Here is a 21,214-nt window from a genome sequence, read left to right as displayed (position 1 = left end):
AAGTTATTGCAAATGGTATCAGAGCTAATCTAGCCCATAGCTTATATAGATTAGGAGATCGTATAGCACGAATTCATTGAGCTAACAATAGATCGGTTGTAGTGTTTATGAATGAATGTATAGATCTGCATCTTTAGCCTAACGAAGATGTCAAGAGTTAAATGGAGGAAGTATATAAAAATCCATACAGATATATATTTAGTCCTATATTAGTTATTCATTAGGAAGATCTTAAATAATTATACATAATCAAGGAATTCAAATAACATCTTCTGACTAATTTTTTTGAATGAAGTCATGAATTTTTACACTTGATCTCCTTCTAGAATTGCCTATGAGAGATGCATCTATTTTCTATGTTCATGAGATACTTTGCGAGTGCCATATTCTATAAATAAAATATTATTTCTTATTATGCATTACGCATTTGCTCTCTATTTTGGCTAGCTATCTGTAAATTTGTCTCCTTCTCTCGGAAAACATATATAATAAAAAAAATATGTTGATAGCTCAATACTCTTAAAATATGTTTTTATGATGAATATTATCAAAAGTGCATAAATCTAGGCAAATAGAGCATTTGAATATGCCTAGCACGGTTGTATTAAATTATTTTTTCATAAAAGAAAAAGTTCTAAAAGCTTCTATGACTAGCTATTATGCATGTATGCAAACACACATATATACATGTATAAATGCGTATATCAGGTTCGTTTTCAAGTTTCCAGGTATAGTTCTCCATAAATCTAAACCTAACATAATAAAACTTTGGGTATAATTTTGGAATTCATAGCTAATATAACAACATAAAAAGTTTACTCTTTAAACTAAATTCTATATTTTAAATTAGTTTTTGGATCAAATTAGCAAGTTATCGGTCTTCATTGGCGCCTCTAGAAGCAAGATGGCAAATGAAAGGAAAATACAAAAAAATATGTGATAATTAGATAATGGTGAAGACAACCATTTAATTGTTGCTTCAATATAAGACACTGGTTGGATTTATCATTTATTAAAAAAATAGAATATACAAGTATTTCATTATCTAACCTACCTTATCTGCTTGAGATCATAGCATGCCATGTTGACTGCCGTGCACGAAGACAACTTTCTTGTGCAATTTGATTAAGCTAAGAAGCTTAAATAATTGATACTGTCCATTACTTTGCCCTGGCTATCTACATCTATGTCTTTTTTTCTTTGGGGTGGGGGTGTATACATTTTCTATATCTATGTCTTTAATAATTAAAGATCCTTCTAGTCTGAACCCTAACAAGAATCCACACACACAAAACCACCATAGCATCTTGTGGGCCCAATAATACTTTATGTTTTGTGACAACAAGATGATGAGAAATAGAGCTGCAGTCTTAGTGGTCATGCTCTTAACATTGGTGAGTATGGTGATGATAAACTTAAGCTAAAATTCTCTTTTTTCCTGAAGGGAGACGTAAGCTAATGGTGTCGAGAGGGGTAAGTAGTTAGGTGGGAAAGGGAGCTCTAGACGCAGGTCTTTCTTAACTAAGGTACGTCTGGAGAAGTCTTTTGCGCGCTACTTGACATTGATATCTGCCTTGAGATTTATGTCCATAAATTATTAAGAATTACGTAAGATACGTGTAAAACTTCAGCTGGTAATCGCTGGCAGACTTGTTTTGAGTAACAGCCATTATAATCATTTGGAGGGATTCCTTATATTTAGTTTTAGACTAGATCACAATGACTTCTCTCAAAGTCTAACATAATTATAAATTCCCATCCAATATTTTAGAATTATATATTCTACTAAGGTGTACTTTTGGTTTTTTTTTTTTTTTGATTCAAACAGAATCAAAGTTCTGAAAAAATCAAACTTTTGAATTTGTATTTTATAGAACCAAAAATTGAATCGAAGTACTCAAATCAAATAAACCAAACCGAAATTATTTTGGTTTTGGTTTTATTCGATAATTCGACTTTCAACTTCGCTATGCTGATCTTTTGATTTTGATTTGGACTTATTAAGTTTCTTAATTATTCATTTTTTAGATTGTAAAATTATATTTGGACTTAATATTGTTATTCAAATTCAAATCAACAACAGATAATTTATAAAAAAAATTAATTCAACAAAATTATCTCAAGCACTTTGTAATCTATCAATATAATATTTATTATAAGTCAGTAATCAAATCAAACTAACCAACAGATAGGCTCTTGATTTTTGAGCAAACAATCATAAAAAACATAGCCAAAGCTGCTAAAAATCAAACTAACTAACTAAATAAGTCATACAACTATTATAGCATTGACTACAGAAGTTAAAAGTAAAAGCAATCAACCATGAACCGATAAAAATTAAATTGAAGGAGATTAGATAACTTTGTTTTCGATTAACCAAAGTTATCAAATTAAATATCGAAGACCAAACGAATTAAAAAGTTTTAGTTTGGTTTTAAACCGAAACCAAAATTTTTTTAAAAAAAATCGAACCAAATGTCAAAATAATTAACGATTTGATTCAATTTTCGATTAATCGAACCCTTTGCACACCCCTATATTCTACCATATAACTTTTGCTGTACAAATGATACTTAACCTCCTACAAATATCTTTATGTTAAATAAAGTAATAATCTTACTAATATCATCACTGTCTATCTATTTAAATCTTAAAATATCTTATATTTTTTATATTGATAATTTTTTATTTTTAAAATTTTAAATTTTTATATTTGATCAAGGGGTTATATATATATATATATATATATATATATATATATATATATATATATATATATATATATATATATATATATATATATATATATATATATATATATATATTTGAAATATTGAGTAGGATCGTATAATTATTCCAAATCGGTTCAGATAATTCACTCATATTTTTATTTGCAGATGAGTGCAAAAAAGATAAATTAAAAAAGACTGAAGATAGGAGAGTTAGAAGAAGAAAAGTTAGATTAGTCAAAAAAAAAAAAAATAAATAAGGTCGCTCAGCAAACCTTCATTGGAACAAGAACCCAGAGAGAGAAAGAGGGGGGAGGGTGGGGCGGAAGAGAGGACCATAGATGGAGCCAAGAGTGTCACAGGAGGTATTTCAATTATTCAAAAAAAAATTAATCATAAAAACTTCTAAGGTCCGTTTGATTCGTAACTGAAATTAGAATTAAAATATATTGAAATAGAAATCAGAATGATCGTATTCTTTAATACGTTTAGTTCATAAGTGAAATGAAAATTGAATAAAAAATAAATTTTAAATATTACAAAAGAGCCAAAATTAAACTTTAGAGGGATTGAAATATTTTTATTCCTTTTTAGAATCGGAATAAGAAATAAGATTGCTTCCTATCAAAAGGCTATAACGGAAGTCACTTATTTTCATTCCAAAATCTAACTTCTTCCAATTAAACACATCTCTATTGTTAAAATTGGAACGAAACATGCGAGAAGCATGCAATAAATGAAAGAAAAGAAAGCACAGTATATGGGAGATATGGAATCCACATGATACTTGGAAAAGGAAAGAAAAGGCACAAAGAACTATTTTTAAATTTTTTTGATGGTATTGATACTCAAAATATCCAATTATGAAGAAAATCCAGTGCTAGTAATTTAGCTATGAAGAGGCATTCAGCTACAAATTAAAAAGCCTAGTCCCCTAGACTTCTCTGATCAAAATAGTAGCCACTGTAGAGAGCACAGCGTTTCATATGCGTCATCATGTGTTATCTTTGCCTCAAATAATATAATGCGCAATGCATGCATTTGTTTGTGGGTCAAGGCTAACTGTTTAGCAAAGTTTGAGATTAATTATTTTTGCACAACAAACAAACCAACACTTAGGCAAATAGAATCATTTGACCCATTTTCATAAATAAAATAATTTCATTAAAATTCCTGCATATATACATTTTGGCACCACAGTATAAGAAGGGAGGCAAACCATTCCACATTTCTAAATCTGCTTGACACACTCATGATTGTGTTAATACTCATGTGTTGATTGGTTTATAATTTTTTCCCATTATTATGGTAAAATTACATAGCACTTGAGTAGATACAACCAACATGGTCAAAAAAATCAAGACTCTCTGGTCATGGAGTTGGATGGTAAAATTACACAACACTAAGTAAATACAACCAGCACAATCAAAGAACAAGACTCCGATCATCGGGTCTACAAATAATGCCATCCAATCAGCCACACAATCCCTAATATTAATATGTTAGATTGAATTAGCCTTTTGTTATTGCCATCCTCTTAGAGATGTATGCTTTGCACTGGAGTCGAACTACATTAGACCATGCTTCATTAATGCTTACAACAAACACTGATACACCTATCTGGACATTGATTGTCCGAGTTTAAAGATTTTTGCCGTGCGTGTCCTCCAAGTTTCTGGGTCGTCGATGTGCAAGATAAGTAACATGCTTTATCCTACTAGGCAGATCCTCCCGCATCGAGCAAGGATGAGCTCGACAGCTTAGAGCGTCAAATTAAACATTTAGGAGGTATTAGGTTGGAAAGAGTTAGGATCTGGAATAGGAATAGGAACGGATGACTCCCATTCCAACAGTTTGGTTGGAAGGATTTCCATTCCGATTATAATTTCGAAATGGAATGAAAATAGTTCAATCCCTCTAAAACTCAATCCTGACTCTCTCTTTAGGATTCAAATCTCGTTTCTAATTATGATTCCGATAATGAACCAAATGCTTCTAGAGATATGGTCATTCTGATTCCTATACCAGTCCATTCCAACTCTGATTCTAATTTTGATTCCGATTGCAAACCGAATACCTCCTTAGATGATAAGACTACGAAGCTAGAGGAGAATGATGCCAATCTTGGAGGCTCACCTCAACAAAAGCCGGCATTGCTTCGTTGGAGGAGGAATCATCATAATGCCCTGGTCAGTGACGTGAACATCAGATGGAAACAAAAGGCTTGTCTCAAATAGGTCAAAGTCGGTGATCGAAATAATACCAAGCCCTTGCAGGAACGTTGTTGTCCTTTCTTTGTCTGATAGAGCTGTGTTCTTGCTTCTATTTCCAACTAATTGGTTGACCATGACTTGGGCCTATGATTCTATTCCTGAGTCTAACTGCTCAGCTCGTTCGTGAGTGGTTTTATCTGGGATGAAGGGCATGCCAGGGGGGGATGGTTGGGACACCCTCATGTTGCCAAGCAGTGGGATGGGTTGGATATTAGAGATCTTGCAACAGTGAAGGATTCGCTGCCCCTTCAACATGTCACTGCTGTGCTGCAGAATCATAATAAAGCTTTTGGTTTGGTTTATGGTCGCTCTGATCCTCCACTGAAGGAGTCTCCGGGTGGGTGGTGGAGATGGCCCGTGCTCATGCCAGACACATGGACGATGACTTTTGATCATATAGCCTGGGCCATAAGGTGCTGGGGAACCAACCATAAGCAAGAGATGTCCCTGTTACCTACAAACTTGTATACAGTAATATTAAAATTGATGCTTCTATTGTGGTATAGAATGGAGGACATCATTAATCCCACGTTAATTGAAAATCAAAGAAGACTTGCTTATATAGACTAAAACCTTCTCTCTGCCATAAAATATCTTTTGAAGAACAAAATCGTGAGTCCCCATGATATAGTGGTCTGAGACCAAAATGGACAATATCTTATATATGTGAGTACAGAGATCGATCTGAATCCAAATTATGAGCCCTGGACCACAATATTGATGCCCACCGTATGACTGATATGCCTCTGACGGACGGTGACACATCTCTCGCAACTTTGTCCAGAATTTTTATAACTAGAGAGCTATGTTGTGGTATAGAAGAGAGAGCATCATTAATCCCACATTGGTTGAATCAAAAAAAAATTCTGACTTATATGAGATGGAGCCTTCTCTCTCTCCTATGAGGCATCTTTTAAAGGCAAAATCATGAGGCCCCATGCCACTGCGATATATGTACTTCCAATGCTAATTTCTGATATATGTACTTCATCAGAATTTAGCACCAATTTGACCTTTGCCATCTTGCATGCATCCATGGATTTTACATGATAGAATGAATTCCTTTTTAATCATTAAGTTAGTCTAATCTGGTAAAGAAACACAAAAAAATGAATATAAATTTGTCCCGCGTAACATAGATCGGTTGCATTTTCTTGTTCTTCTCACTTTTAACTCACCTAACGAGTGGGAAGCTCTGAAACTACCGTATGGAGGTTCAGAACACACGAGGAAAAAAGAGTCTGGTCAGAGAGAGGCCAGAGCACCTCACCAACACGTCCAAAATCACCAAAGCAGAGGCCGAAAGCTCCGAACTACCAAGTGGTGGCTTAGCACGCAGGAAAACTATGTTGAAACAGCCACCCGAGCTTACATTACCAATCCACCATCAATGGTAAAAACCTGCATCATAATATTTAGAATTATTTTCGATACTTAACGAAAAGAAGACGTATCGGATTACGCACAACACCTTGCAAATCAATTTCATGTAAAGGAAATATGTGGCAACCTAAGATTGGAAATGACAGTCATTCATTTGGTTGAAGAATGTAGCCTCAGAATCATCAGACCAGCACTTAAATTGGAAATATAAATTAATTACTTTACCTGCCCAGTTATGTAATTGGCAGCAGGATTGAGGGCCAAGAACTCCACCAACCCAGCTACTTCTTCTGGTTGCCCAAACCTCCCTGAAAAGTTGTATCAAAAAATAACAAGATTTTCATCTATTTCAGTATCTTTACCCCATCTTGTAAGGTTTACACTTAAATAAATAAGAATCTTGCATCATCTGAGAGGAAAGCCAAATATAAATCTTAGTAGAAAAGATACAGTTGCAGAAACAATAACTTCCACTAGAGGAAGCTGTGCAGGTTCGGTCTGCAGAGGCAGCCTAAACAGAAGTACCTGTATCAGGAGCTACATAGGAAGCGACATTCTGAGGGTCTCAAACTCTCAATTTGTGTTCAAGGGTCTTGGCAAGATGACATGACAAAGTTACATAGAACATAGTACTAGGTCTGTCTTAAAGTTGAGAGATAAACAAGGAGAAATTTCAACCTATTCTCAAGTATTACCTCTAGACATTTTACGAGATGATATATCCAAACAAGCCATCAAACTTTCAAAGGATCTTACAGGACCTTCACAGTTTTTGCTCATTAATATAAATGACTTGACTAGAAAGCCAGGACAAAGACACATGGTGGCTCATGCTTACCTAGTGGGATGGTCTGCAAGAATTTCGTCTCAATGTCTGCTCCAAGTTTGGCAGTCATATCAGATGCAATGAACCCAGGGGCAACAGCATTCACCTAAAGCAAAGGTAGTTAATAATCATAGCATATTCCAAGAGCTAGGCTAGAATTCTTTTGGACCTCGACAGAAGCATAAGCTTACATTGATATTTCTGCTTGCATATTCCCTTGCGACAGTTTTGGTAAAACCAATCACCCCTGCCTTTGCAGCGCTATAATTAGCTTGACCTATGTTGCCAGTAAGACCAATAACAGATGTCATATTGATGATCTTTCCCTGCATAAAGATGAACACATAAGAATCCAGCAGTAAAAGAAGAATGATTACATTTCAAAGACTTCTGCAAAATTGGCCACCTGGTGGCATAAAAATCAAATTTCATGTGTCCGAACAATCAAATAATGCAGCAGTTAAGAAGCTGCCACAATGTAGTGTCTCATAAAACTATCCAGGCCAATTCTTCCAAAATGGAAATATGGATTTCAATTAGTCACGGTTAAGGTGGTATTGAGGAATCCATGGCCAGAAAAAGAGAAGACAAAGTGCATCTTGAAACATTAGTAGATGTCTCCAAGTATCCTTTTTCAATATGAAAAGAGAGTTGAACATATAACTTGCATTTACCCAAAAAAACAAAAAAAAAAAAAGTATAGCTTGAAAAAGTACAGAAACAAGATGTACCACTTATCCTTTTCTTACGCAGAGAGAGAGAGAGCGACTTAGATAACAGAGGAATAAGACGGAGTGACAGATGAGAAAGAATAAGAGACAAATAAAAGGGGAAAAAACAGCCAGAGTTGGAGTATGGAAGGAAAAAGGTTCTCAATTCATGCTGTTTATTCAATAGTCAATTATAACCTATAATCTCCTGAAATTTTTTGCTTGCATCCTCATGTAGAAATGTAGTTCAGATACCCCTACTTCTAGGATTCTTCCAAAAGAAGACTTCAAAATGCAGCCTACAAGATTCTGGATGGCAACAACATAACATAACCACTTTTATGTTTTGAGAGGGAGGGTGCATAAGAAATATGAAAATATAGCAATTTGTGCTGAATTGAAAATTTGAATCTGCAGGGACTGCAAATGCTCCATCCAAAAGATTTTGGAATCTGACATGTCTTGTGCATGTCAGCATTTTTTTAAAATACTGAACAGCATTTGCAACTACTTATAGTGGCTTCTCCTTACAAATGGCACAAAGTAAAACAACATAGATAAAAAATCTGCTTTTGATACAGGGAATTAGATCCATCTATAGGAAATATATTATAAGCCAGAGGACTAAATCTTAGTTCGACACATGCTACACCCTATAAAAGAGAAAAAGCACTTACATCACTAACAGATATTGATAAATAGTATTTGATAAATTAATCAAAGAGTTTCCATACAAAGATTATTTTGATTAAACTATATATATATATATATGAAAAGAATAATTATTTATTTGAAGAAGAGTTACAATATATATTTTTTGATTTCACTGGATGATTGACTCATTTTGACAATTCGAAAAATCGTTATAGGCATTAAGTTTTTGAGTTTTACATGAATATGAGTTCAGAATGGAAGATGAACTTTATAAAGTAGGCATCTGTATTATGGCAAGATGATGACTGGCAAGGCGTACCAAATCATGGAATTTGTCTACACAAGGACATGTTGCTGCATCTTCCAAGTAATTTCCAAGTAAAGATTGATAGCCTTTCAAGGAAAATGTACAAAAGGCTCAGTCAACTTCTGCCACAACTTAACCCATATGATGCCAGACAATCAAGATATGGATCTTTGATATCAAATTCAACATAGGAAGGTACATTGACAAGGATATGAAAAGGTTTGATTGGGTTGAGAACTGCAAAGAACAAAGGTAAATATTGCTGGAATGTTCTGTTTGAACTTGAAACTTCTCTTGCATTAAACAACAAAGGTTAGATTTTGACCTAGAACTTAAATAGGAGATATCATTTTGCCTATGATTTAAGGATGTACAATTGGAGTTGCAAATTTATAGGGTTTAATGAAGGAAAGAAAAAAAAAACAAAAATCTTCTGGAAATTTCTAGAGTTGAGTTTAAAAATTAGGTCCCAATGGAGTTAAGAATAAGTTTAGAAAGTGCAAGATAAGATGTGGTAGAGGATAGGAATGTGCACCTAAAAAGGAAAAGAAATTTCAAAGAAAAGACTTAAAGAAAGTGCAAATAGAGAAACCTAAGAAAGAAAAAAGAGGATAATAACTCAGAAGAGTTGTACCACCAAATAACAAGCTATCCAACCTAGGTTGAAGCGGTGACTGGCTGAGATTGCTGATATGCATGCTTTCGATTCTTGAAGTGGTAAGGAAATTTCATTTTTTTTTTTTTTTTTAAATTACGGATACAAAGGTAAAAAAAATACATAATGCTGGAAAAGGGAATACATTTCATGTAATGTTTCTTATGTCTTCTCACATACATAAGGAGAAGATGACATCACAGTATATGTAGAATTTATGAAGCAGTAATGATACTTCATTTTTTTTTAAAAAAAATATGGATATGAAGGTAAATAAAATAGATAATGCTTAAGGTTTTTTTCTTATGTCTTCATACATAAGTAGAAGATGTCATCACAATATATGCAGTATGTATATGGCTGATTTCTAGTTTTTAATAAGCAATGCCTTCAGTAGTTGAATAGTCTCCACACACGTGATGATATGTTATAAATGGTGGTTTTAGCTGATTTTTAGATAAAATGTGTTTACCCTGATGTTCTGACTTACATATTCGAAAACACAATAAGTTGAAAGTACCTGTTAGCACATCTAAACTATTACTTTTTCAGTAACATGCTAATTTTATCGGTTATGCCATAGTATGACGTAGTGCACATAAGAGTAACACAAATAATGCGGCTTGTGCAAAAATATCTTCTATCTTGGATCCACATAAAATAAATAATTTTTCTTGATACTGCACAGTGGAATTAATTGAATACCTAGGAGACTATTCTCTAGCAAAAAATTATCTTTCTCATGCATCTTTCTTTTGCTATCCATTCTGACCACTTTTACCCATCACTCTCAAAATTTTACTTTTCTAGTTTTTCCATGTACAATATGCTTCTGGGAGTAAATCAACAGAACCATGTCGACAACATAGTTATCATTGGTCATGATTTCTTCAGATTGTCAGCCACATGTCAATAAGAGTAATGTAAGGCACAAACACAAGAGTTGTCAGGCCACTTAAAGTGCTACTCTCCCTAAGTCACAAATTCCAAAAAAGGCTGGCAAGTAACTCTAAATGAAACAAAAATAGAATGTGGACTTTGAGTTACCTTTTTCTTCTTCATCATTAGTTTGGCTGCAGCCTGAGAAAAGAATATATTGCATTTATGGTGAATAAACTGATTCATGAGCTAACAATTGTGAGAAAGAAATGCTAAGTATGAGAGTGATACCTGTGTACAAAGAAAGACACCAGTTAAATTCAGGTCAATTACTTCTTGCCACTGTGGTTTCTTCATCCTCATCAATAATGTGTCTCGTGTAATTCCTGAAAGCATCAATAGTTTGGCTTATAAGAAGAAAAAGGTGACAGTAGCAAGTACAGAGACGTGAAATCCAAATGACCTGCATTGTTTACCAATATGTCAACTGTTCCCCATGCATCCACTGCCTAGAAACATCACATGAGCCGCACTAGCTTAGAAAAAACAAAATGATATCAAACAACTCCTAAATGCATGTGGTATATCTGACTCACTGTTTTGATCATAGATTCGGCATCAGCCTCTTTTGAAACATCTCCCCCAAATGTAATGGCTTGACCACCAGATGCCTCAATCTGCAGTTGAGATAGACATGAAACTTCATGATCTAATGTTCTGTATCTGACAACAAATAATGAGCAGAACCCCCAAAGAGATGAGAACATAACAAACAAAACAGGAGAAAAATATTTGTGAACTAAACAGTTGGCCACCCTGCATAGTCAGTATTCAACAAGGTTTCAAGCATTGGTGCCGCCAGACAGCAGCCGGACTGGCACTTGCTGTGCCCTCTGTGTCAATCATGGCTCATTATCCCTCTTTTCACATGCAGACAACTTAAACAATTAGTATAAACAAAATTAAAACAAAGTGACTTAAAGTTTGACAGATCTATTAGTGTAAATCCAAGATCTCGAGCAATAAGAACCATTTGTACCAATTTTAAGTGTTCAAATATATATATATATATATATATATATATATATATATGAGTTCAAAAAAAAAATGATTGCTGTATCATTCTAGATAGAGTATAAAAAGTCATCTTTTTATCTACATTCTAATAACACCAAGAATGAAACACATTTTTCTAAATAATAACAACATTTCCATTAAAATATAAAGATAAAGACAACCTTAATGTTGCCTCTGGATATTTATCCCTTGTGATTATGAATGATCTACCACGTTAAAAAACAAAAATTCAAAAAAAAAAATATCGGTGATTTTACCAATAAGAAAAAACATTTGCATCTAGAGTTTTAACTAATTTTGATGAGCTAAAAGAATTTTTACATGCAACATCCTAGATAGTTTGCGTTTATTAATAAAATCTCATTGTTATTAATCACATATAAATTCTGAGAAGTTCCAAACATATGGATACACACGGCCCACAGAACTGTCCTCTAGCACTGCATGTACCAGAATATAGTTCTCAAAATGCAGCAATTCATTATTTTGGGCTTAGCCACAAAAAATTAGCAATACTTGTAATAGGGATATTGTTAGCTTTTTTTTTTTTTGGTAGAGTTAGTCTAACTTTTCCAAAAGAAAAAAAGAAGTCCTGCATTTCAATTTTTTATTGGCAACTGCAAGATACTCTAGACATATCTTTGTGTATGTTACTGAGTATGAAGAGCATCTTGCAGCAGGAAAGTATGTTGTATAAGTTTGGCACAGTGACAAAAACTTCCAAAAAAAAACTCCCTCCTTGAAATTGTAGCATATCATGGACAAGATGTTAAATATAGCATATTAGTTTCCAGAAAGATATTTGCCATGTGGCCCTTGCAGGCCTATATTATGGCAGTTCTCTAGAAAATGTACAGGTTTGACATAATTTCTGGCATAAGGATTGTAAATCATGAGACAGATGAATGAAAATTCAAATTAGAGGCTGCTATCTCCTCAAAGCAAAGTCTTTCAAATTATTAAATGGGACAACTTGGATGATGTTGAATGGATTAATTTGCAATGGCAAGTCATATCATCAATAAGCCAACAAAGGTTATCTCAATTAAATAATTAAGCAACAAAACCATATGTACATATTGGTTCTCAATAAAGGGTGAATGAGGAATCCAATGATTAGAATGTTTGACCAGCTTTCATTGGTCAGACATGTTTAAATAGTTTTTACAGATACTGTCCAACCACTGCAAGAGAAAAACAGAAAGGTGATGGTGGCTGTGGTAACACAGTTTATCATGTTACCTGTGCAGCTGATGCAACTACAGATTTAGCATGCATGAAAATTGCATGATACAAAGCAACAATACCTTCAAGGAAAAATAAGAATAAATTCAATCCATGATAACTTATCCAACACAAGCAACTAATCTCAAGGCTTCTTAAACATTTCATAAGTTCATTCTAATTATAAGAAAGCAATTGCAGCAGATACGAATGGTAACAAGAAAAGTAGATAAATTACTTGCAGTATTAGATAAAAAGTAGATAAGATACTTTCACAAGTATATAAGGAGACAGTTAGGCTTACTTCTTTGGAGACTTCTTCAGCTTCCTTTGCTGACCTGGCATAATTTACAAGGACCTGAATAGAATTTAAAAAACTTCAGCTCAGGCAAAATTGGCAAAACAAATGCAGCTTGACAAGAAGTCTTCTTATAACTTAAAGTTTTCTTGTAACTTTGAGAGAGAGAGAGAGAGAGAGAGAGAGCATAAAGTTTTCTTGTAACTTAACCAAAAAAAACCCAAGAACTGTTAGAAAAAGTTAATTAAAGCCCTAAGCAACCCCTACAAGAAGAATCCCTATTTCCTGCTCATACATCATTCACATTTTTGTATAATGCTGAGATTCCACATGCCAGATGCTTCATCTTAATTATAGTAAGAGAATCAAAATGTGATATAAACCTCCTGACCTTGCAACCAGCTTTGCCGAAGGCCAATGCTATTGCTTTTCCAATTCCTCTAGAAGCTCCAGTAACGACAGCAACAGGAGTTTCCACTTTTTGAGCCTCTTCAATGCTTACTGGTTCAACGGCTGCAACCTGAGTTCTTACACCTGTTTGGGCCATTAGTGAATAGGACATAATTATTAGCATGTTTAGGTTAATGTCATAGGAAAAGTATATTTAGAACTAAACTATTGATTAAAAAAAAGATTGGCCCAATGCACGAGGTTTTTGCTATTGCAGGGTCTGAGGAAGTCAGTTGTATGCAGCCTTAACCTTGCATGCGAAGAGGCAGTTTTCGTGTTCTGAACCTATGACCTCCAGATCATGATGGAGCAACTTATCGTTGCACCAAGGCTCACACTCAATTAAACTATTGATTAAGAGTAACTAAAAGGGTAGAACATAATGAAACTTGGATATTTTATGATGTTTAAACTTTAAATATGATCCTGCACTTCATTAATCATAGAAATTATAATATACAAAAGATCTTACAATAAAAGTTGCCGATATACATGATATAAGAAGCTTAACGGTTGCAAGCTCCTATATAACCGGAATTCTCCTTGTTAACCAGAAGAGAGCCATATCACATCAAAATTTTCACTCAAAGGGGATCACAAACACTTCCAGATTGTTGAATAAGAACAATCTAGTTCTAAGCTACTATAAGAACACAAACAATGCTAAATTGGAATTGCTAATGTCTTTCTAATAGTGTCCACGAGAAGACAATCAAAGCAACTAACATGAAATATCAATAAAGGCAATAACTCCAGTATGTATGCTCTCATTCACACTAGCCAACACAGCCGAATTTTCAGGCGACCATGAAATGAATGATAAGAGCCATAAAACAGTTGATTGCCCAGAATTTCAGTATAAACTTGACCATAGCTTAATCTCCAGCTTCTTGATTATGCAGTCAAGAAAAGAAAGAGTTTCATTTTTCTATTTGGGAGCAAAAAATCATCACTGGGGACCCTTATTTTCTCTATATCTTTGTCTTTGATTCACTTAAGCCTCGACCTACTGTTGATGTCCTGCGCTTTCCACATAAATATCCAGCTCACCCCTTGAAAAAGAATGAACTAAAATTACAACTTTTGGGATATCAGCTGAGATGAACTTCAAATTTCCCTTTAAAGTGAAAGCCTTTACGTGGACAGCCATATTTACATATCCAAGGATTAGAGTTGAGAGGTACTGTCCCCACCATTTAAAGAATTCAAGCAGTCACCTTATATAGAAGATGAAGAAGCAAGAGGATTTATGTCTTTCAGGCCCACTTCTGAGCTTACAGGAACTTCTCAGTGACAAATGGAACTGGCCAGAAAGTCATAACAGAAAACTACACCACGCAGAACAACTAAAAAAGAAACACAGGATCACAAATGATCTCACAATCATACAAACTTAATTTCCAGGCAAAGACACACATTCACACATACCCCAACCCAAACATTTCCCGGGTTTTCATATATCCAATAATCTATCATGAATTTTTGAAATGAAACAGAGCAAAAAAGTTACATATTATGCTCCAATTCACAAATCAAGAATTCATACTTATTAAACTTGAATAATCTATCAGACAAGAACACAAACTAAATATAAGAATGGGCTTAACCGATCAACCCACTGAAACAACAAGCATGAAAGAAAGAATCAACTCTTCCCAATTCTGAAGATTTACCAGACCCATGCATCAAAACAGGAACTTTTTCCATCGCTCTTCTCACTATGAGTTGAATTCTCCCAAAACCGAGTTCTTCTCAGCAAGCCCACTACCCAGAAATGGGACTTTTTAAAAGCCGATTTCGAACCAAAACCTCAATCACACGGCCGAAATTAATCAAACACGAGTGCGAAAAAGAGAGAAACGGTTACCGGAGAAGGCAGGGGGGCCGTCCGAAACGAGACTGGAATTGAGGCGAATGGACCGGGCAGCGAGGCCAGGGGCGGCGGAGATGGTCTGGAATGGTGCGATCCTCCTTGGGGCGGCGGATCTCCCCGGGATGACGGGGGGGTTGAAGGCGATGGAGGCAGCCATGGGAGGAGATCGGGAGAGGCGGAGGAGGAGGAAGGAGGAGAGCTTGGAATGGTAGGTTCGGAGGGTCGCCAGCGAAGACAGAACAGAGTATACAAGAGGGTAGGTGGGAGGTGGGAGACTTTGGAATCTCCGAAGAGTGAGGAAGGGAGGGAGGGAGGGAGGCGGCTCGGCGGAAGGACCCAAGTTTTGGGGCCGTGGAGTGGGTCAGATCACTCCGGCATTTTGTTTTGTGGGGCTAGCGGTCAGGGGTTAAAACGATATGATTATTATTTGTTCAAATTTATTTTTATATTTAAATTAATTTAAAAATAAATAAAAATTTAAATATTTGATTAATATTTATATTTATATTTATATTTATTAAAAAAATAAATATGGATATAAATTTTTAATTTAAATATTCGAATTTATATATAATTTTATATAACTTTATACAATACGCGTTAATTTTTAAGAAAAACATACAATCATATAAATATATTATTAATTTAATTTATCATCTATCTAGTAATATTTTTGATTCTATAGTTATAAAATCTAATTATTTAAATTATATCTATACTTCTAGAATTCGAATTGTATCTATATCCATTTAAAATAAATATAGATATAAATTTTTATATTCGAATAATATTCATATCCGTATTTATATTCATCAGATAAAATAAATATAGATATGGATATGATCGGATTTCAACCCTATGAATGATATGATAGGACACGATGATTTTGCTTTGACATTCACTACTGCACTTGTTCATGCTCGAGTCTGGAGCCCTTGAGGCATTCTCGGACCACAAGCTTTGGGCTACTGGGCCAGGCCGAAAAAATAGACCCATTTAGGATCTGTTTAGGTACTTAGGGTTTATAACATTAGGATATACTTCATGATAGGACTTAGGTTTTTGTATAAGATTATATGGAAAATTCTATTGAAAGAAAAATCTCATACTCGATTCTATGTTTGGATCCTCTCTTCCCCATCTTTAGCCAGAGGGCCCATGCCTGTCATCATTTGCACTGTACAATAGCTTGAAAACCTCCATGATGGGGGGGGGGGGGATGTTCTTGCGACAAAGAAGGATGCAAACATTGTGGAAGTTGCTAGCATGGTAGAGGATGGAGAAGAGGGTGTTGTAGATAGGATTGGTCTAAGGGCAGGAGAAGTAAGGGAAGCGGTTGAAGGCCTCAATGGCAAGGGTTAGGATAGTGCAACCGTTGGTGTCAGTAACAACAATGGAGTCAAAGAAAAGAGGGAGGGAGAGGGCAAGTACGTTGGCAACAGGAGAGGAGGTGGAGGAGGAGAGAAGAGGATGGGTGCCCATGGAGGAAGAGGACTAGACCAACGAGTGAGCATAGCATTTGATTGGTTGCTAGAAATGAAGAGCAAAGGAACCCAGCACACCATCTCAAGTCTATTACAAGTGTGAAGGTTGAGAAGAGGAGCCCAATGACCATGAGATTAAAATAGTACCCCCTCTATTTTTATCCTATAAGATAAGTATATTCCTATAGGATAGCCACCCTCAAGATTAATCGTTCAAACACTTATTCCTGAATTTTTATCCTTAGGATTGTTGGATCCCATAATAACTCTGATTGCATCCAAATAGGGCCTTAATAAACGGGCCAGAGACAGACTTAAAGATTAGAGCCCATGTTCCCATGGGATAGCCATCCTCAGTATGAATCATCTAAACTCTCATTTCTAATATGTACAGAATTTTTATCCATAGGATTGTTAAATCCTATAAGATAGGCCTAAATTCTATTGCATCCAAATAGGGCCATAGTAAACGGGCCAGCCTCTGACTTAGAGAATAGAGCCCAGTTCGAGCCTGGCCCATTTCAAAAATTCTTTTTCTTGTTTTATGTGCTTACGTTTGATATAGTTGTGGACTTGGTTGACAATTATTGTTAATATGTAAACTCAATAGGATAATAGACATAGGTAGATTATTAACAAATATTTAAATATTCATAATTAGTTTTTTAAAACTATTTTAAAATTTTTAGATTTTTTTATCCCAAGCTTGAGTAAGAGCCAGCTTGGGCCTAGAGGTTAGGCTGGGAGGTGGGCCTATGGGCCGGGCAGAATTGGGCCCAGGCAAAAGTGAATATGCTTAACCTTTGGGCACAGCCCGGCTCGAGTGCAGAGTTCGAATGTAACAATAGCTAGATTGGTTTTGGATAGCTTGCAGTTTGTAAGTTCTACCTGTGGCTCAGCCGTCATTATTCTCCCCGGCGCATTTCAGCTGCAAAATCTTATAATAGGATCATCATAATTAGCTTTCACTACATGCATTACTAAAAGTCCAAAAAAAAGTTTTTAAAACAATCAAAACTGTGATGGGTTTTGTGATCTTGTGGCAGCTAGCTCCTAAATATTTTTTGCTTGCTTTTTGTTTCTCTCTAAATATGATCGAAATCTGTCACATAATAGTGCTTAGGTTATTCCATTTCTGCATATGATGTTGTAATGCTCACCTTATGCTCATGCACTCTCCTTCATCGAATTCGCTTCTCTTTACTCTTTTTCAATCTTATAGGAAGAAAAACAAGAGAAGTTTAGCATATCAGCCATAAATCATGGGTTTATTGATCGACAAACTATAAATAAATAATTGGCAAGATACTCATCTTGAGTTGTTTGTCATCTTTTCTTGTTCTTATCTTTTGGTATTTGATCTATATATTTAAAGTACCTTGGTTATGATTGAGTGTTGCTAAATGCATTGTGTCACTAATGATCTCTCACCTTCAACATGAGGTTACTCTCATAAATAATTGAGAGGTCATTATTTGTTGGGATGGAATTTTATGTAGTGTATCAGTGGAAAACTTTCATTATTTATGAGTAACTTCATGATTTTTATATCTTTAAAACCAATCATGGATGATTAGATGTAATGGAGCAGTCCTTTTACATGTGATTTTATGTCTGTCTGCATCACCATATTTTAATCCCACAGCAATTTAACACTGTTTCAGGTGATTTTGCTTGCATGACACTTGGTGACCATGTAGAATGTGATGTATGACACATGAGCAAAACACTACTTAGAAAGTCTTTTGAATCATGTAGTAAATTGTTTTTCACCACTTAAGCATCATTGATGGATCCCAACCGTTCAAAAGCATACATTCATGCAATTCTTCTGGAATTTAAATTAGCTAGACTTTTAAAGAGAACGGTCACAAGTTTGGCATTTGGGAACAACATGTCCTCGGAGAAAATATTTGAAATTTGGTAAAGAATCTACCAAAAGTTTGAAAGAATTTAGATATTAGTAGATATGAAAGTGCTGAGTTTAAAAAATAAGTATTTGTTCATTAATATTTTTTTAAATTTTATTTTATTTTTTATGAGATGCATAACTCATGTCAATCTAGTATGAACACGTCCAAAAAAATCAAAATATAAAATATCTAAAAATAAAGTAGAAGCAGTCTTCTTATCCATTCAGAGTGCTTGGCAAAGAAGAAAGCTACCCAATCTGTTACGTTAAAAAAAAAGCATTAGGCAACAATAATAACCAATAGCGATACTACTGCTGGCAATAACAAGATACAGATTAATTAATTTTTAATTTTTAAGTTCTCAATGAAAAATTCAAAAGTAAATTATAGAACTCATAAAGCCCTAAATATTTGCTGTCAATTTAACTAATGGAGAATAATTTAGCCATTTATGCAAATAACTTGTAACAAAGCTTGATTTGCCAATAATAACCATGAAAGGGATCTTCTACCAGCCAACCTCAAAAGCTTCTCAGATTATTAGGAAAAACATATTATCCCTGTTAAGCATATTTATCATTGTTGCGGCACCAATCTAAGTATGGTTGATATTTTCTTTGATAGCTACACTATATATTGTTGTGAACATATTATGGCAATTATAACTGATTCTCTCACTTCGCGTACCTTTTCAATCTCAATGTGGCAAGCAACTTTTTCCTCTATAGACTAATGTATGTCCCTACAACTTTGCTTTTGGGTAAAGATGTCACTGCCATGAACTGACTTCGGGCATTAAGATTTCTATTTATTTCGGAGCTTCCTTCCAAATCGACATGATTAGACCTCACGATACGTTGCACTACAATGATTTGTTTTAGTCATGCTTCACCCATGCCCACCTACTAAAAGTAAAATGCAAGGGTGACCCAAAATTAAAAATTAAAATCAAAATCCAAATAATTTGATGCAGGAATCGAAATTATCATATTTCTCAGCATATTTGATTCACGATCGAAATTAAAAATTAAAATAAAATTTTAATATTTGATAATAGTCAGGATTGGACTTAGGTGTTTTGGGACATTCCTATTTTCCTATATAATCAAATATTTTAAAATTATTTATTTTTGTTTTCATTCCAGAGTCCAACTCTCTTCAATTGAACATGCACTGAGAAGAGAAAGAGTCTTAAATTCTGTGGCTTTCAGTGTGGCACATCGTGACTGGTCCAAATAGTGACTACACTATAAAATTACACCAATCCTCATGTTAGGTGGTGAAATTATTGATTAGCTCCTGTTTGGACCACATGCTCCTCGTCATCACGTGGACCAATCATCGTAAGGCCACATGTTTCAGGTCATAGAAGATCCGGATTTGCTTTCACAAAATCTTATAGAAACTAGATTGTGTCTGTCTGCTCCAAGATTTCATATGATCCATGTTGAGCTTCGAGATATATGTTGGGTTGCATGATGTTTCTTGTTTGGACCAGATGTTTCTCCTTATGTGGACCAATCATGGTAAGACCACATGCGAGGCCACATGTTTCAGATCATGAAAGGTACATACATGATACATAAAGACTCGCAAATGGAAAGCTTAGTGGAAACTTGGTTACTTCTGCAACATAATGGATTCTTTGTTGTTGTTTTTGTAACATTGGATTAGATGCATGCTGATCTTTGAGATTCCTCTTGGATGTTTCATTTTAGCAGGAATATTCAGAAGTAAGAAGGATTTACCTTCCTTGACATGAATCTACGGTTGGATGGCACAATAGTCGCCTCGAGATCTATGCAGATGGTGAAGAGTTCGGAGTACTTTGAGACCTATGCGGATGCGATCCGATGTCGTGAATGAAGATTCATCATTCTTTTGCACGAAAGATATGGTCTGAATCTGGTCCACAAACATGTTAACCATAATCCGAATGCGAATCTAATATCCCATTATGGGTATAAAGATGCAATCCATTCTAAGCATTACTTACTTCTGGCTGTTTTCATAGCATGCTTATGATTTGGATGAGTGGGGTAGCAGCAATAATGTCATTATCCAAGCATCATGATCAGGTCTAATTTGTAGCCAGATCCAAGAGTCTCGGCCTTGCCAAACCTGACCCAGACTCTGCTAGAAAGAGCCAATAATTCCAGCCGCATCATTGATTGGGACCTCAAGCTGATCAAATCCAATGTCCATCTTAGACCATCTATGAACCTTGTACGCGAACAATGAAGAGAGAAGACCCTTAAAAAAAAAAAAAAAATTAAATTAAATATGATTGATGCCTCCTACTTAGGTGTCTCATTCATTTGCAAGGGCCTTAGTTTATATACTGAAAAAAAGAAAAAAAATACCAACAACAACAATAATGTGCTCCATTCGAGGCCAGTAACAGTTAGATTTTCCATACAAAAGAAAGATCCATCTTCTCTTATTCAGCTTCACCATTGAATCATGCAGTAGCTACTTT

General features: G+C 34.9%; 1 protein-coding gene across 1 annotated transcript; it reads right to left on the bottom strand.

Moving 5' to 3' along the window:
* Positions 1-6,042: 6,042 nt before the first annotated feature.
* Positions 6,043-15,670, bottom strand: LOC105038672 (3-oxoacyl-[acyl-carrier-protein] reductase 4-like). The gene is made up of 11 exons (XM_010914549.4): positions 15,333-15,670; positions 13,407-13,549; positions 13,022-13,075; positions 11,013-11,093; positions 10,880-10,925; positions 10,708-10,802; positions 10,585-10,617; positions 7,403-7,537; positions 7,224-7,317; positions 6,611-6,693; positions 6,043-6,403 (listed from the first exon to the last, which is right to left on the bottom strand). The coding sequence occupies exons 1-11, from the start codon at positions 15,493-15,495 to the stop codon at positions 6,371-6,373; spliced, it is 960 nt and encodes a 319-aa protein (XP_010912851.2). The 5' UTR covers positions 15,496-15,670; the 3' UTR covers positions 6,043-6,370.
* Between the last annotated feature and the right edge of the window lie 5,544 nt (positions 15,671-21,214).

Source organism: Elaeis guineensis, chromosome 1 (assembly GCF_000442705.2).
Source record: "Elaeis guineensis isolate ETL-2024a chromosome 1, EG11, whole genome shotgun sequence".
Classification (NCBI taxonomy): domain Eukaryota; kingdom Viridiplantae; phylum Streptophyta; class Magnoliopsida; order Arecales; family Arecaceae; genus Elaeis; species Elaeis guineensis.
Note: the sequence above shows the minus strand (reverse complement) of the source record. Positions and strands in the feature narration are given on the sequence as shown.

Excerpts from the sequence above, each read along its gene's own strand:
- LOC105038672 (XM_010914549.4), bottom strand. The coding sequence starts at position 15,495 with ATGGCTGCCTCCATCGCCTTCAACCCCCCCGTCATCCCGGGGAGATCC. Across the intron at positions 13,076-13,406 it reads TCGGCAAAGCTGGTTGCAAG|GTCCTTGTAAATTATGCCAG; the intron begins GTCAGGAGGTTT and ends AATTCTATTCAG. Across the intron at positions 6,694-7,223 it reads CTTGCAGACCATCCCACTAG|GGAGGTTTGGGCAACCAGAA; the intron begins GTAAGCATGAGC and ends ACAACTTTTCAG.